General features: G+C 42.4%; 1 protein-coding gene across 2 annotated transcripts in view; it reads left to right on the top strand.

Annotated features, from left to right (window-relative positions):
- The first annotated feature begins 331 nt into the window (after positions 1-331).
- The window catches only part of LOC121575264 (zinc finger protein 385A-like), a 93,060-nt gene continuing 78,810 nt past the window's right edge, over positions 332-14,581 (top strand). The window contains exon 1 of one of the 2 annotated variants that reach the window (XM_045223254.1): positions 332-598. In XM_045223254.1, the coding sequence (XP_045079189.1) occupies positions 586-598 (13 nt within the window). In that variant the 5' untranslated portion in view covers positions 332-585. Of the gene's footprint in view, positions 599-11,868; positions 12,428-14,581 lie in introns of those variants that run through there. The other variant, XM_045223255.1, reaches the window with a different exon arrangement.

Here is a 14,581-nt window from a genome sequence, read left to right as displayed (position 1 = left end):
AAGAGAGTGAGAGAGCGTGTGAGGGTAAGAGAGTGAGAGCAAGTGTGAGGGTAAGGGAGTGAGAGAGAGTGTGAGGGTAAATCAAATCAAATCAAATAAAATAAAATTGTATTGGTCACATGCGCCGAATACAACAGGTGCAGACATTACAGTGAAATGCTTACTTAAGAGAGCGAGAGAGTGTGAGGGTAAGAGAGTGAGAGAGTGTGTGAGGGATAGAGAGTGAGATAGAGTGTGAATAAGCCTGGTGTTTGATCTCTGCTTTACTGCGAGCACGTGGCTGTGTACACTCAACGTCTCTCTCATCTCTCTCTCACTCACTCACCCTCGCTCTCTCACTCACTCTGAGTGTGTTTGTGTTTATGCGGTAAGCGCTCTGTAGTATTGTGATTCATACATTCTCCTACAGTTACGTGCGATTCTATAGGATCTGCTTGGATTTGCTCCTTCTCTCTCATCTCTCTGTGAACAAGAGGACAACATCTTCTCTCTTCATTTATACCGGTTGATACACTTTTAATTCTGGGAAATCTGTACAATTTTGAAGCACTGGATCCATTCAACCAAGGAGGAAAGGAGCTGCCAATGTGGGGCTCAGGTAAGAACACTTCAATATTGGAAATATTGACACTATTATGCAGTAATCTGTGTTTACTGCATGATATAATCAGTGTCATAAGGCTAGAAAATATCCCAATATGTCACAACACATGTCATAACATTGCCATAATATATATTTGTCAAGTTATGACAAGTTATGACACATGCTATGAAGCTTTACGACATGTTTACGACATCGTAATAAAATGTTATGGCGAGGAGTTCAAGTGTTACCTAAAAACTTTTATGATGTCACATTTTCTAATGTCTGTTACACTATTTAGTGTAAAATACTGTAATGACCATAGCCTTGGTAAGTTACAAGCAATTCCAAGTGAGGTAACTCTTAAGGGTAGTGTGGTTAGATTTCCGTAATGTTGGCTGTTCTGACTATCCCCTGAAGTCACTGCTATACTACATTCACCACAATACTGACACAGTCATTTTTCAATACTACATTCACCACAATACTGACACTCTTATTTGTCAATACTACATTCACCACAATACTGACATATGTGGTCTGGCAGTTTGTATTGGAGGAATACGTTCCAGGCAACGGCCTGTCTGTGACAGTATGGGTATGTGAATATAATATCCCAATTTTACATAATGTATGTAGGCTATGGGGTCAAATCTATAGCTATGGTTCATATAATAGTCTATAGAATCAAGAGTGAGAGATATCTGTGAGCAGTGAGTTGTTTTTCAAAGTGTCTGGTAATGTGTGTGTGTGTACGACTGTGCGTGCATGCTTGTTTGTGTGTGATTTCTGAGAATGTCAATCTTTGATGAGACATAAGCAACCCTCTATGGCTGAACTTTCACAATACACCTACCTGCACTCTGACCTTTCTCAAGCAGTCTCTATATTCATCACCACAGTGAGAGAAGAAGTGCAGGGAGAAAAGTAAAGAGAGAGGGATGAGGAGGACAGAGAGGCCACTGTTTTGGCTATACCACCTTATAGTCCTAAAACACACATCCCTTAACAACAAGTCAGGGAGAAGAGGATTCTGTGGTTAACAGGGACATGACAAAAACACCTATCTTTTACACAAGCATTTAGCTACACCTGCAATAACATCTGCTAAATATGTGTATGCGACCAATAAAATTAGATTTGACATATGGAGAGGGATGCATTGGAGAGAGAATGTGTGAGAAATAAATAGCATAATAGTGTGTAGTCTCATTCACAGCATATTAGGAAAACCTACTGTAGAAGCACGCCACACAAGGCTACTTTTTTACTTCACCAGTCTGTACACCCAGTGCTTGACTTGGACTGAAATAGGTGCCGGTACACATTTTGGGTGCAGGTACTGTTTATATTTAGGTGCCGGAACTCAGTTCTGGTGTGTACCAGCCCTAGTCAAGAACTGTGTACACCTGTATAACAATAACCCCATGTTGTGAACTTACCAACACTATCTACACAATATACTCTGATGACATTAGCTGTAGTATTGTTCACACTTGGTGTTATCATTCTACACAGCAGGAGCTCTGAGAGCACTGCTTACTGTGCAAGGAGACATAACATGCCTGTGTGAAAGCAGAAATGACAGTGTATGTTTTGTGTATGAGATGGAGCAATAGATGTACCATACAGAAGATGGGAAGTAACTTATACTTTTTCATATAAGCCTATTTAATGCACTTTAAACTGTAGATGTATGGCCAACTACTTTAATGTCATGTCTGTAGCATAGTAAAGATCAATATGTGTCACCAGCTTAAAGTAAATTTCTGCTAGTGTAAATATCTGGATTGATTTAATTTGTACAGTCACTTGTACAGTGTTGAGTAGGACAAGCAGTTCTCACCAATTTCTCCACTCTCTTATAGCAGGCTAAGCCCATCCCACAGTACACCATGTGGGTTTGTCATGTAGAAGTTATGTCCAAGTCCTGTGTTATTTACTGTGTGTGGACAGTGGGCAGATATGTTTAGCTCTGTGTCTGTATTTATTTACAGTGACTTCAGGTCTCCATCTGGTCACACCTATTTAAACCTCCTGTCTCTCTGTCTGTCTGTCTCTTATTATAACCCAGGAAATGGGCTGGGAGTGCCATGGTGACACAGAGGGCCTGACTCTGGTCTAAACACACCACTAGGGGGGAGTAAACTCTACAGCGAGCGGTTATTTATCTCTCGCCTACGAAAAAGATTAACCAATAAAAATAGCTTACTACTCTATAAGAGGCGAGGTGCTATGGTGTAAAGAGGAAAGATTGGGACATGAACCTGCTTCACACCGACTGGGTCACAGGATCATCAGGGTGATCTCAGGGCTGTTTCCATGGTGATAATTGGCATATAGGCTAAAGCAGTGTTGTATGCAAGCAATTAAGGATGTATAAAACTAAGAATCCATGTATGTGTATTTGTTTTTATTACAGTATGTATGTGAGTTTGTCGATGAGTGTGTATGCTGAGTGTGCACCACCCTGCATCCCACTGCTGACTTGCCTCTGAAGCTAAGCAGGGTCGGTCCTGGTTGGTCCCTGGATAGAAGACCAGATGATGCTGGAAGTGGTGTTGGAGGTCCAGTAGGGGGCACCTTTCCCTCTGGTCTAAGGAGAACCCAGGGCAGTGAAGTGGACATTGCCCTGCATAGGGTGCTGTCTTTTGGATGGGAAAGAAAAATGGGAGTTCTGAGTCTCTGTGGTCACTAAAGATCCCATGGCACTTATTGTAAGAGTAGGGGTGTTAACCCTAATGTCCGGGCTAAATTCCCAATCATGGCCACCTAATCTTCCCCAGCTTCCAATTGGCTCATTCCTCCCCCCTGTAACTCTAACCCCAGGTCGGTGCTGTAAAAGATCATATGTCATCTTACCTGGTAAAATAAGGGTTGTGTGTGTGTGTGGCACTAGACTTGAGGTGTGGTGTGTAGCCCTATCACTGCTCATAATACCTACTGGGTGTATTAACCCCATTGCACTGATGGCATTCTTAGCGGGTCAGACAGAGTAGTGTTCAAAGGCATTGCTATGATGGACTTATGTTGCATTAGCCCACTTTGGTCTGGCTCAGACCGGTTCAAAGAAATGTGGTGGAGCTGTCATGCCTTAGGGGATAGTTCACTTGTATTACACGTCTTTAGTCAGCCTGGTCTCATAGACTAGACGTCATAGTAAACTAAAATACCGGACACTCAAATTAGTATGATATGTTAAGTTTGGTATGGTTACAAAAGACAGAAGGTTACGTAGTTAAGGCAAACATTAGAGTGTTTGGTCAGGTTGGATCGGTGGCCGTATAACGTGAATGTCTAACGACCTAAAGGTTGCGTGTTCGAATCTCATCAAGGACAACTTTAGCGTTCTGGCAAATTAGAAACCTTGCAACTACTTACTACTTTCTATCTACTTAGCATGTTAGCTTCCCCTAACCCTAACCTTAACCCTTTAACCTAACTCATAACCCTGACCCTAACCTTAACCCTAACCTTAACCCCTAACCCTAACCCCTAGCCTAGCTAACGTTACCTGCCCGAATGCATAGTGCCAACTGTAAAGTTTGGTGGAGGAGGAATAATGGTCTGTGGCTGTTTTTCATGGTTTGGGCTAGGCCCCTTAGTTCCAGTGAAGGTTAGTCCTAAATATTTTTAAAACTATAAGCATTGTATTTGGGACAAATCATTCACTAAACCCTAAACCTCAACTAAATATTGTAATAAATAGAGTGGAAATTGAGCAAGTTGAGGTGACTAAACTGCTTGGAGTAACCCTGGATTGTAAACTGTCATGGTCAAAACATATTGATACAACAGTAGCTAAGATGGGGAGAAGTATGTCCATAATAAAGCGCTGCTCTACCTTCTTAACAGCACTATCAACAAGGCAGGTCCTACAGGCCCTAGCATACCACACAAGACATGCCACCAGAGGTCTCTTCACAGTTCCCAAGTCCAGAACAGACTATGGGAGGCACACAGTACTACATAGAGCCATGACTACATAGAACTCTATTCCACATCAAGTAACTGATGCAAGTAGTACAATTATTAAAAACACCTTATGGAAGAGGGGGGCTGTGAAGCAACACAAACATAGGCACAGACACATGCATACACCCACACACGATAACATACGCACTATACACACACGTACACATGGATTTTGTACTGAAGATAGGTGGTAGTGGTGGAGTAGGGGCCTAAGGGCACACAGTGTGTTGTGAAAGCTGTATGAACTGCCTTAATTTTGCTGGACCCCAGGAAGAGTATTGGGATCCATAATAAATACAAATACAAATACAAATACAAATACAATGCCATTCTAGACGATTCTGTGCTTCCAACTTTGTGAAAACAGTTTGGGGAAGGCCCTTTCCTGTGTCAGCATGACAGTGCCCCTGTGCACAAAGCAAAGCCAAACAAAAATTGGTGTGGAAGAACTTGACTGGCCTGCACAGAGCCCTGACCTCAACCCAATTGAACACCTTTGGGATGAATTGGAACGCCGACTGCGAGCCAGGCCTAATCGCCCAACATCAGTGCCCGACCTCTCTAATGCTCTTTTGGCTGAATGGAAGCAAGTCCCCACAGCAAACATCTAGTGGAAAGCCTTCCCAGAAGAGTGGAGGCTGTTATAGCAGAAAAGGGGGTACCAACTCCATCTTAATGCCCATGATTTTGGAATGAGATGTTTGACGAGCAGGTGTCCACATACTTTTGGTCATGTAGCGTATCATACGAATTGTAATTCTTAACATATCATACGAAATGGATGATGGACATACACAAATTAATACATATCATACCAAACATAATATTTCATACTAATTTGAGTGTCCTGGGGTTTCGTTTACTATGTCAACCCCTGAGTCCAGGTTGCTTTAGTTGTCAGATGAGGTCTTGATTAAGATTGGGTCCGGCTCTTCTGAACCAACTGTTAACGATCAGCGTTAAAATTAGAGTTTAACAAGCTTGTCGACATGGTTATGGCTTTTATCACTGCAATCGGAGAGAGGGATATGGTGAGAGGAGAGATATGGTGAGAGGAGGGATATGGTGAGAGGAGGGATATGGTGAGAGGAGGGATATGGTGAGAGGAGGGATATGGTGAGAGGAGGGATATGGTGAGAGGAGAGGGATAGTAAAATAGAGATGGTAAAAAGAGAGTCTAATAGTAAAAGAGTCAAGCACACATAGATGACCATATCAAGACATCCAATAACACATTTTCAAAGGTTTAATTGGGTAATCCTGAACAACTCTAGATGACATTATATGAAACCAAAGACAAGCTATTTTTGCTACCCATTTATTATTTTACAGCGGAACTCCCAGTCCTCACTCCTCACTCTCTGTTCTTAAAACTAGGGCTATTGCGTGACCATATTAGCGCCACACCGGCAGTCACGAGACATGACCACAGTAAAATTCCACGTGAAAGTCACGGTAATCTCCTTTTATGAACTCTGGACATGTGTTGGTAGTACCCAACTTTCTAACATCCATCAGGTCCTAATGGCCTGGTACTCAGGGCTCTATTGTCCCATCCTCTATTGTCCCATCATCTGGTTCATTGATTGTGCAGGACGTCTTACAGAGTTAGTCTACAATTATAGGGAATTTGTATTTGATTTTGAATAGCCTAGTAATAGGGCATTTTGTATATTTTCATAATTGAAAGGCTGACATATTATCTTTAGCTACAGAATATCTCACCACCTTGCGTTTCCATCTCCTCCTCACCCCCCTTCATTCCTTTATTACTTTCTCAAGCGCTCAGAGAGATGGGCTGTCAACAGTTTAATGAAATATGTTTTGTTGTGAAAACATGTTAATATCGATGTTCCTGAACAGATTTCACTTGGTTTCCCAAATGAAGCACTGGCTAGCTGCAGGAACATGGTTGGAGAGCCCATGGCATGCAGAGTTTAGGCGAATATCACCTGTCATGCAGAGAGAGGCTGCATGCTCCTCAAACAGTGGTTGATGTGTGGAGTGAAATCATTTTAATTTTGTTATAAGCCCAAACATTTATATATGCAATCCCATTTGAAAGCAGAGTTTTGATGGTTGCCACTAAAAATGGTTGATGGTTGCTACTATATTTATTTCTCAGCTGCTCACATTAAGCACATGCTCAGCTATAAACCAGACTAGCCTACCTGACTTGAAAAGCTAACTGTCTGGACACAGGCCTCCATTCAAGTGCATACAGATGAAGAATTTTTCCTCCTGCTCCTGTTCCTGCCCATGATAATGGGCCATTCTAAATCGAAACAAATGTGACATATTAGTAAAGACAAGTCAAGATTAAATGGAGAATAGTCTGATGGGTGAAAATATGATGATTTGATGAGAGAACAGCGTGTGCAGCCTGAGTCAAGGAACAGAGCACAAGGTTTTTTTACTTCTCAAATCATCAATAGCCTATAGTTGCATCATGCAGCCCATACGTGTTTTGATTTCTAAGACATTCTAAGGTTTGTATCATTCACAGCTGAAGTTGCCAATAACTCTAAATCTAGCGTATAGGACCTGTTTCAAACGATCACTTTTATGCTCAACATAGTCACTTCATATGTGCACTCGCACAAAATATCATTTTTATTTAATTCAGCTAACTTCAATGATATTCTTCTTACTATAAAATCATATAATATAAAATAATTGCACGGGACTTACAGTATATAAGCAAATATTGTCTGCTAAATGAACAAGCCGACAGCCTATGACATGGCGCCATGTAGTAAGCCAACTCATATTATGTTTTCTGAAATACATTTTCTTCATATCATGTTTCTTTAGATCTGCCTAAATAAATAATGGATTTATTGTGATGGTGTATATGAAATGTATTATATATGTTTTCTGGGGGGATTTCACCCCCTTTTTCGATCTTGTCTCATCGCTGCAACTCCCGAACGGGCTCAGGAGGCGAAGGTTGAGTCATGCGTCCTCCGCAACAAACCGAGCTTCTGAACACCAGCCCGCTGTGTTGGAGGAAACACTGTTCAACTGATGACCGAGGTCAGCCTGCATGCGCCGGCCCGCCACAAGGAGTCACTAGAGCGCCATGAGCCAAGTAAAGCCACCCTGGCCAAACCCTCCCTTAACCCGGACGATGCTGGGCCAATTGTGCGCAGCCCAATAGGACTCCCGATCACGGCCATTTGTGATATAGCCTGGGATCAAACCCAGGTCTGTAGTGATGCCTCTAGCACTGCAATGCAGTGCCTTAGACCGCTGCGCCACTCGGGAGGCCCTCACTAGACTTTTTAAAATCTAGATGTTCCAAAGGCACACATCAGTGGCTTGTATGGAGGCCTGGAGATGCTAAACATGTTTATGTTAATTAAGAGACCAGCAGTCTTTTGCAAGACAATAACCTGCTGACAAAACTTTATGACCGCCACAGCCCTACTTAAAACTCCTTTGATACCACACACGCACATAGATACGCACACACACACATACAAACACAAAAAACCCTCCCTCTCTGCTTTGTCACCCGAGCCTGGAGGTATGGTTTCAGGCTCTCATGGTAACATCCATTAAAGTTGTACAGTGTCTGCCCCTCGGCCCAGAGACAGCCCCATTAGCACCTGGACCATTGGCCACAACAACAACCCTACCTGCATTATTCACACTGACTCTACTAATAAGGAAACCCTATAGCTTCAACACACATGCACACACACACACACACACACACACACACACACACACACACACACACACACACACACACACACACACACACACACACACACACACACACACACACATACACATACACATACACACACACACACACACACACACACACACACACACACACACACACACACACACACACACACACACACACACACACACACACACACTGGAACACACACCAATCCTACAGTAAAAAACAGACACCCTGTCCCCTTATCCAGCTATAGATTTTTTTTTTTTTACTGATGCGTTGTGGCCACATCAAAGTGAGAAAAGGTCTGACTCAGAGATGGACTACTCCATGCTGAATCACAATAAGTGTCAGATGGCGGATTCGTGAGGGATTTGGGAACATTGTTTGTTAGTATATGGTTGATTGAACACAATCGGTGTGCATTTATTACAATTTTCATTACAAGTAGAACATCAAAGTCGCTTTAAAAACAAAATAAACCAAAAACAATTTAACAATACAAATATAGGGATCTGGCAGTATTTGGGCGCTGGTCTTCCACATCTTTAGATGATAGGAAGTTCAGAAAAGTAGTATATTGAGAGGAGGGAGCATAGATGGTACAGCCAGGCAGGGGGTAGAGACATCTGACAGACAGATGCTCCTCAACGGGCACCTCGTCGTCTTCGATAGTCACAGCTCCTCCTCCGTAGGTAGGCTGGATCATCCACAACTGAAATGTAGCACCCACCTGGGTGACGCTTCGGCGACTGTAAAAGCACCAGTAAGACCACCACACCTCAGCAGTGGTCCAGAAAAGCCCCAGATGAAGCTAGCCTCTGCATTCCCTCATGCCGCAGTCCACTTCCCTTTAGGAACTGGGGCAGGAGGCTAAAAAGCCAATGCTGTTGATCGGGTGTTGCTGCATCAGATCATATTAGCTAGCCAAGCCAAATATAAACTGACTTGCCCTAATCAGTCCTGCAATTCCGTGGGTCACCACCAGATATTTCAGTTAATCTATCAACAAGTTATCAAAAACAAAAAATGTTGATTCAAAAATGCAAATAAAATAAACACTTATAAACAATAAAATATATACAATATTTACAGAGCTCTCTGCCTAGGCTACCTCACATTGCCATGGCAACCACAGAATGATAAATGACTAGGTTCATTGCATCTGCCTTGGAGCCCATTTTCATAATATTACCATATGTCCCAGCTGCTTGTCATAGTTTTTAAGTAATCATGAAATAAACAGGCCTTATTTTAGGGCATTTTTCACCATGCCAGCTCCTAATAGTTCTATTGAGCACCGTGGCACCAACTCGCCTTCAGAACGTTCTATTCCCAGCCCATTGTTCTATGTCACAATGCCTGCTTCGTTATTGTTGGCAATGAGACCTGCCCACGCTGGTAGTTAAAACGTCAACAACAACAAAAAATGACTCATGGAGCTCTGAGGTCGTCCCATTGTTTTCTATAGGGGAAATATAGGTATGTCTGTCTATTTCGCAAAATATCTCGCAATGTGTATATTTAGATTTTTTCAAGTCAAGCACCATTTTAATCATGAGAATCTCCTCTTTGTAATTATGTAAGTCTGGGCAGCGAGTTCGGTTGTCATCAAATGTTAGACCCAAAATACTTTTTGCCCTTGGAACCCTGAACTCCACCCATTGTTTTCCTATGGAGAAGCATGCCAGTCTATTTCGCCAAATATCTCTCAATGTGTATATTTAGATTTTTTCAAGTCGGACACCATTTTAATCAGGAGAATCTCCTTTTTGTAATTATGTAAGTCTGGGCAGCGAGCTCGATCGTCATCGATCACTAGACCAGAAATAGTCAGACGTTTTCATTTTTTTCCCTACTTCCTCATTAAGCAGACATAAGCACAGTTGACACCATCGAGGTGCAGATGTTTACTTTCTACACAATTTTTTTTTCTTCAGTTTCGTCCTAAGAACAGATTGTAGTGGTAATATGAAAAGTCCTAAAACATTTTGTGCCATTTAGACGAAATGGAATTCGAAGCATAATTCCAGTCAAAATAGGCTCTGCGAACTTTCGATTCAATTCATTTGCTATGGGCTCGCGCTAGTGTTCCAGCTTAGCCAACATTCTATTGCTGTTTTTCGGCCTTGGGTGAATTTTGACTCGTTCTATTGTCCAGCCTAAAATGACATACTTTTTTCTAAACTAATCCAATCAGTTAGTTAGATTTATTGCACCTGTTACTGAAATGGTTGTTCCAGTTGAAATGGTTTAGGTAGTCTCCTTTATCAAGTTCCATTATCCTGACAGTCATTCTGAATGCAGGTTGCAGGTGAATAAAAATGTTGGATATCCTAACTCTGTCTGGATTCCAATAGGAATTACACATCACTTTGCAAGCCAGCATAATGTGACTTGCAGGTCTGATGTGGCCTGTAAACCAGGACTGTCCTAACACCACTGTGTTAGGGTTAAACTAGGACATCAAAGTAAGGCCTTATGATATATGTATTGTATTGTCATAGAGTTTAATTTTAATGATAACATTCGCCTAAGAACTCACTTGGTAAAATTAAAATAAAGAATTCAACAACCATGTCTGTGTCACTAACAAATACAGTCATGGGTGGTAAATCCACAATTGCCTCAAAAAGAAAAGGCACCCTGGGAAATGTGCAACTTCGGCTTTACACCATAAACCATTTAATTATATTTCACTCCACTGTAGCGTGAAATTGTGTGATTCTTCACCACACAGTAGAGTGAGTGCATTTTATATTTCAGTACAGAGTAGAGTGAAATACTAATTAGTTAACTCCAGTGTAGTGTGAAATGCCTATTACTTCACTCCAGTGTAGAGTGAATTCCACAAAGCCAGTGTTAATTTTCTACTCTGTATAGAGTTACAGAAACATTTTAACACTTTTGAAAGTGTGAAATTCACTCTGTTGAGGGTGGATGCATATACACACCGCAAAAGTGTTAAAATTAACAGATACACACTAATACACACAGTACACACTAATGCTCAACACTTTGTGAGCTTAAAATGAGCGTAGGATGAATACAGGGAAACAGAGGATGGATACCTACAGTACACCACACACACACACACACACACACACACACACACACACACACACACACACACAGTACACACACACACACACACACACGTACACACACACACACACACACACACACAAACACACACACACCAAGTAAGAAATAGTTATCTACGAAATGGGAAACCCTGAGCAAATTCTGACTATTATATGATACAGTGCTGTCAGAAACAGAGGGTAAGAGGGATGATTAAAAAACCCTTAAATAGAGCAAAAGAGAGAGAGAGAGAGAGAGCGAGAGAGCGAGAGGGAGAGATCCGCTGATGGGTAGAGACAGGGGAAAGAGGGAAGAGAGGGAGGAGAGGGAGACAGAGAGGGGGGGAGAGCAAAAGCGACAGCGGCATTATCACTCGGGCTAACGTCTGCCTCCTGATTCTAACACCCCCAGAAAGTGCTACGAACCGTCTGCTCTGATTGGCCCAGGTCTCCACCAATCAGAGCACAGGTATGTAAGGTGCCTTTAGGTTTTACCCAACCCCAAAAACAGAGCGAGAGAGAGGGAGAGGGAGAGAGAGAGAGAGAAAGAGAGGCTGCCAGTGTTTCACAGGCTTGCTATAGTGCAGAGGTTGCTCCACTGAAGAGAGGTTCTGTCAGAGTGAATTCTCTAGTGTTGCTGCTGCTGAAGTGAATACATCACAGGGCATACACTGCAGTGAACACTGCACTGGAGAATACTGTGGTGGTTTTTACTGAGGTTTGGATGGCTGTGATGCTCCTATAGCATCACCTTTCAACTGCATTCAACAGCAAAGCCACATAACTGCAACAACCAGACCCTGCTTCTGAAGACCCTCACCTGGAGAGGATAGACAGACAGAGACAGACATACAGACAGACAGACAGAGAGAGAGAGAAGAGTGCAGACTTTAGGATTTTGACAATTCCTCCATCGTTTTAAAGTTATTCCTCTCCATCGTTTGATGTAACAAATAAGTGAGGAGAAAATAATAGCTAGCATTTCGGAGAAAGAGGATAAACGTCATAGAGGAGAGAGGAACCGTAAGCAGAGCATCTAAACTGGAATTGACGGGGGGAGAGTGGAAGGGTACTACAGGATGCTTTTGGGTAAGTGGCAGATTGATGATAGTTGATAAATTCCTTGTACAGTATTTAGATTACATGTGTATCTCTTTCCCCCAGACTGTAATTCGTTTCAGGTGTCACTTACTAAGGAAACTCTATTAGCTGGTTAAGTTGGTACTTTCAGCTGTGTTAAAGTTGGTACTGTAGTGTAGGCTACCTGTACTGTGCACATAAATACCTACTATTATCATATGTAAAACCTTGTCAAGATTACATACAGCTACACTGTTATGACTGCTAAGTAAGTGGACTATCAAATGAATGGTGAATGGTATGACCAGTAGGAAACTGGCTTATCATATATATGTTTCAGGTAGAAAGCTAAGAGGGATGAATGAGCATAAGAATTGCTATATGTTCTTTTACGCTGAAAAGTATTGCCGTCTTAAAGTTGTTTTATGCTGCGTACTGGTTCAGTGTTGTGACCTCTGTGCAGTGTGACTACATGAATATACAGTACAATGATGCGTAGGTTCATGAGGACTGGGAGACAGTGGAGGACCAGAGGAGCAGTCTCTGTTAACGAGCTCTCACGCTCTCAGACCCACATTGCTTAACGCATGCTTGAACCAACTCAGCAGCCCTCCATACACACTCACAATGCTTTCTTCTCCCTGTCTCTGTCTCTATCTCTCTCACACACACACAAAGATGTAAATTGCGTGTCAACCATGTACCCACATATGCTTTGCTTACATACGCTAATGCACACACAGACATGAACAAAGACACAAACACACACACACAGTCTGTTGTACCGTCAGATAACTTAATGAGCTAACGCAGCAGAAAGTCAATCTATGAGATATGAATGTGAGGCCCCTCGGTTTGTTCAACACATTCAGGGCTCACACACACGCATGCACGCATGCACACGCACGCACACACACGCACACACACACACACACACACACACACACACACACACACACGCAAACGCTCACACACTTTCTCTTCACTGAGGTTAGTGAGGCTTGGAGAGGATGAAGACATTATTGACCCTGGTGTCCAATGAGCCCGGAACACAATACAGCTTGATGCCCTTCCTGCCAACACTGTGTGTGTGTGTGTGTGTGTGTGTGTTAATATGTGTGTGCATGTGCGTGTGTGTCCTTGTGGTTGTGTAATGATTCTGTATTTCCTTTCTCAGTCAGAGCCTTCTGAAGTCAGAGGGTGAATAATTGGACATAATTGGAAACACTCAGATGGGCTTCTGATTAGAATTCATGTAAAATGCGCTACATTTTCCTGCCCACTGACTTCGCCCTGCAGTTGTGGAGGGTTACCTTGTGTGTGTGTGTGTGTGTGTGTGTGTGTGTGTAGTGCTCCTTGTTTGAGAGTGCGTGTATGTATGTGCGTATGTGTGCATTTATGTGTACATTTATGTGTGTGTTTAAGTGTGTGCATATGGATGCATTTTGCCAGAGCCATATATTTCCCTTCGATCTCTAATTGACCTTGAGTACATCATGAAGGCTCAACCCGTGTTGTGGCTGGAAACTCCCACATCTAGCCACGTCAGAAAGATAAAGACACATCATCTGACATATGATCTAAATGACATGGTATGGTATATGGTATATAGGGTGAATGTTATATGTCTGTATAATTTCTCTCCAAAAGGAGAGACCAACAGCCAGCAGTCTGAAATAGTCGTCCGCGGTTACAGTAATGATGTTGAAAATGAGAGAAGAAAATCTAGAGAGAGCGAGAGAGAGAGAGAGAGAGCGAGATAGAGAGAGAAAAAAAAGAGAAGGGGGAGAGAGAGAAAGAGCGAGAGAGAGAGAGAGAGAGAAAAGAGAAGGGGGAGAGAGAGAAAGAGCGAGAGAGAGAGAGAGAGAGAGAGAGAGAGAGAGAGAGAGAGAGAGAGAGAGAGAGAGAGAGAGAGAGAGAGAGAGTGGTTGTGATGCCTGGCTGTCAGTGTAAATGTCCTCACCAATGGAAGAAATGATAACCTAAAATCAACATGTCAGCTATCAGTTTGACCCTACACATGTAGGTTACATGTTACACTACATTCATCATCTGCCACGTGATTTATCATCTTATTTTCTCTCCTGCTTCATTCACCATGCTCTCCCTTTCTTTTTCTCTTTCTTCTATTCTGTCTCTCTGTGTGAGTGTGAGTGTGTGTGT

The sequence above is a fragment of the Coregonus clupeaformis genome, chromosome 10, assembly GCF_020615455.1.
Source record: "Coregonus clupeaformis isolate EN_2021a chromosome 10, ASM2061545v1, whole genome shotgun sequence".
Taxonomy (NCBI): Eukaryota; Metazoa; Chordata; class Actinopteri; order Salmoniformes; family Salmonidae; genus Coregonus; species Coregonus clupeaformis.
This window is presented reverse-complemented; position numbering and strand designations above follow the sequence as displayed.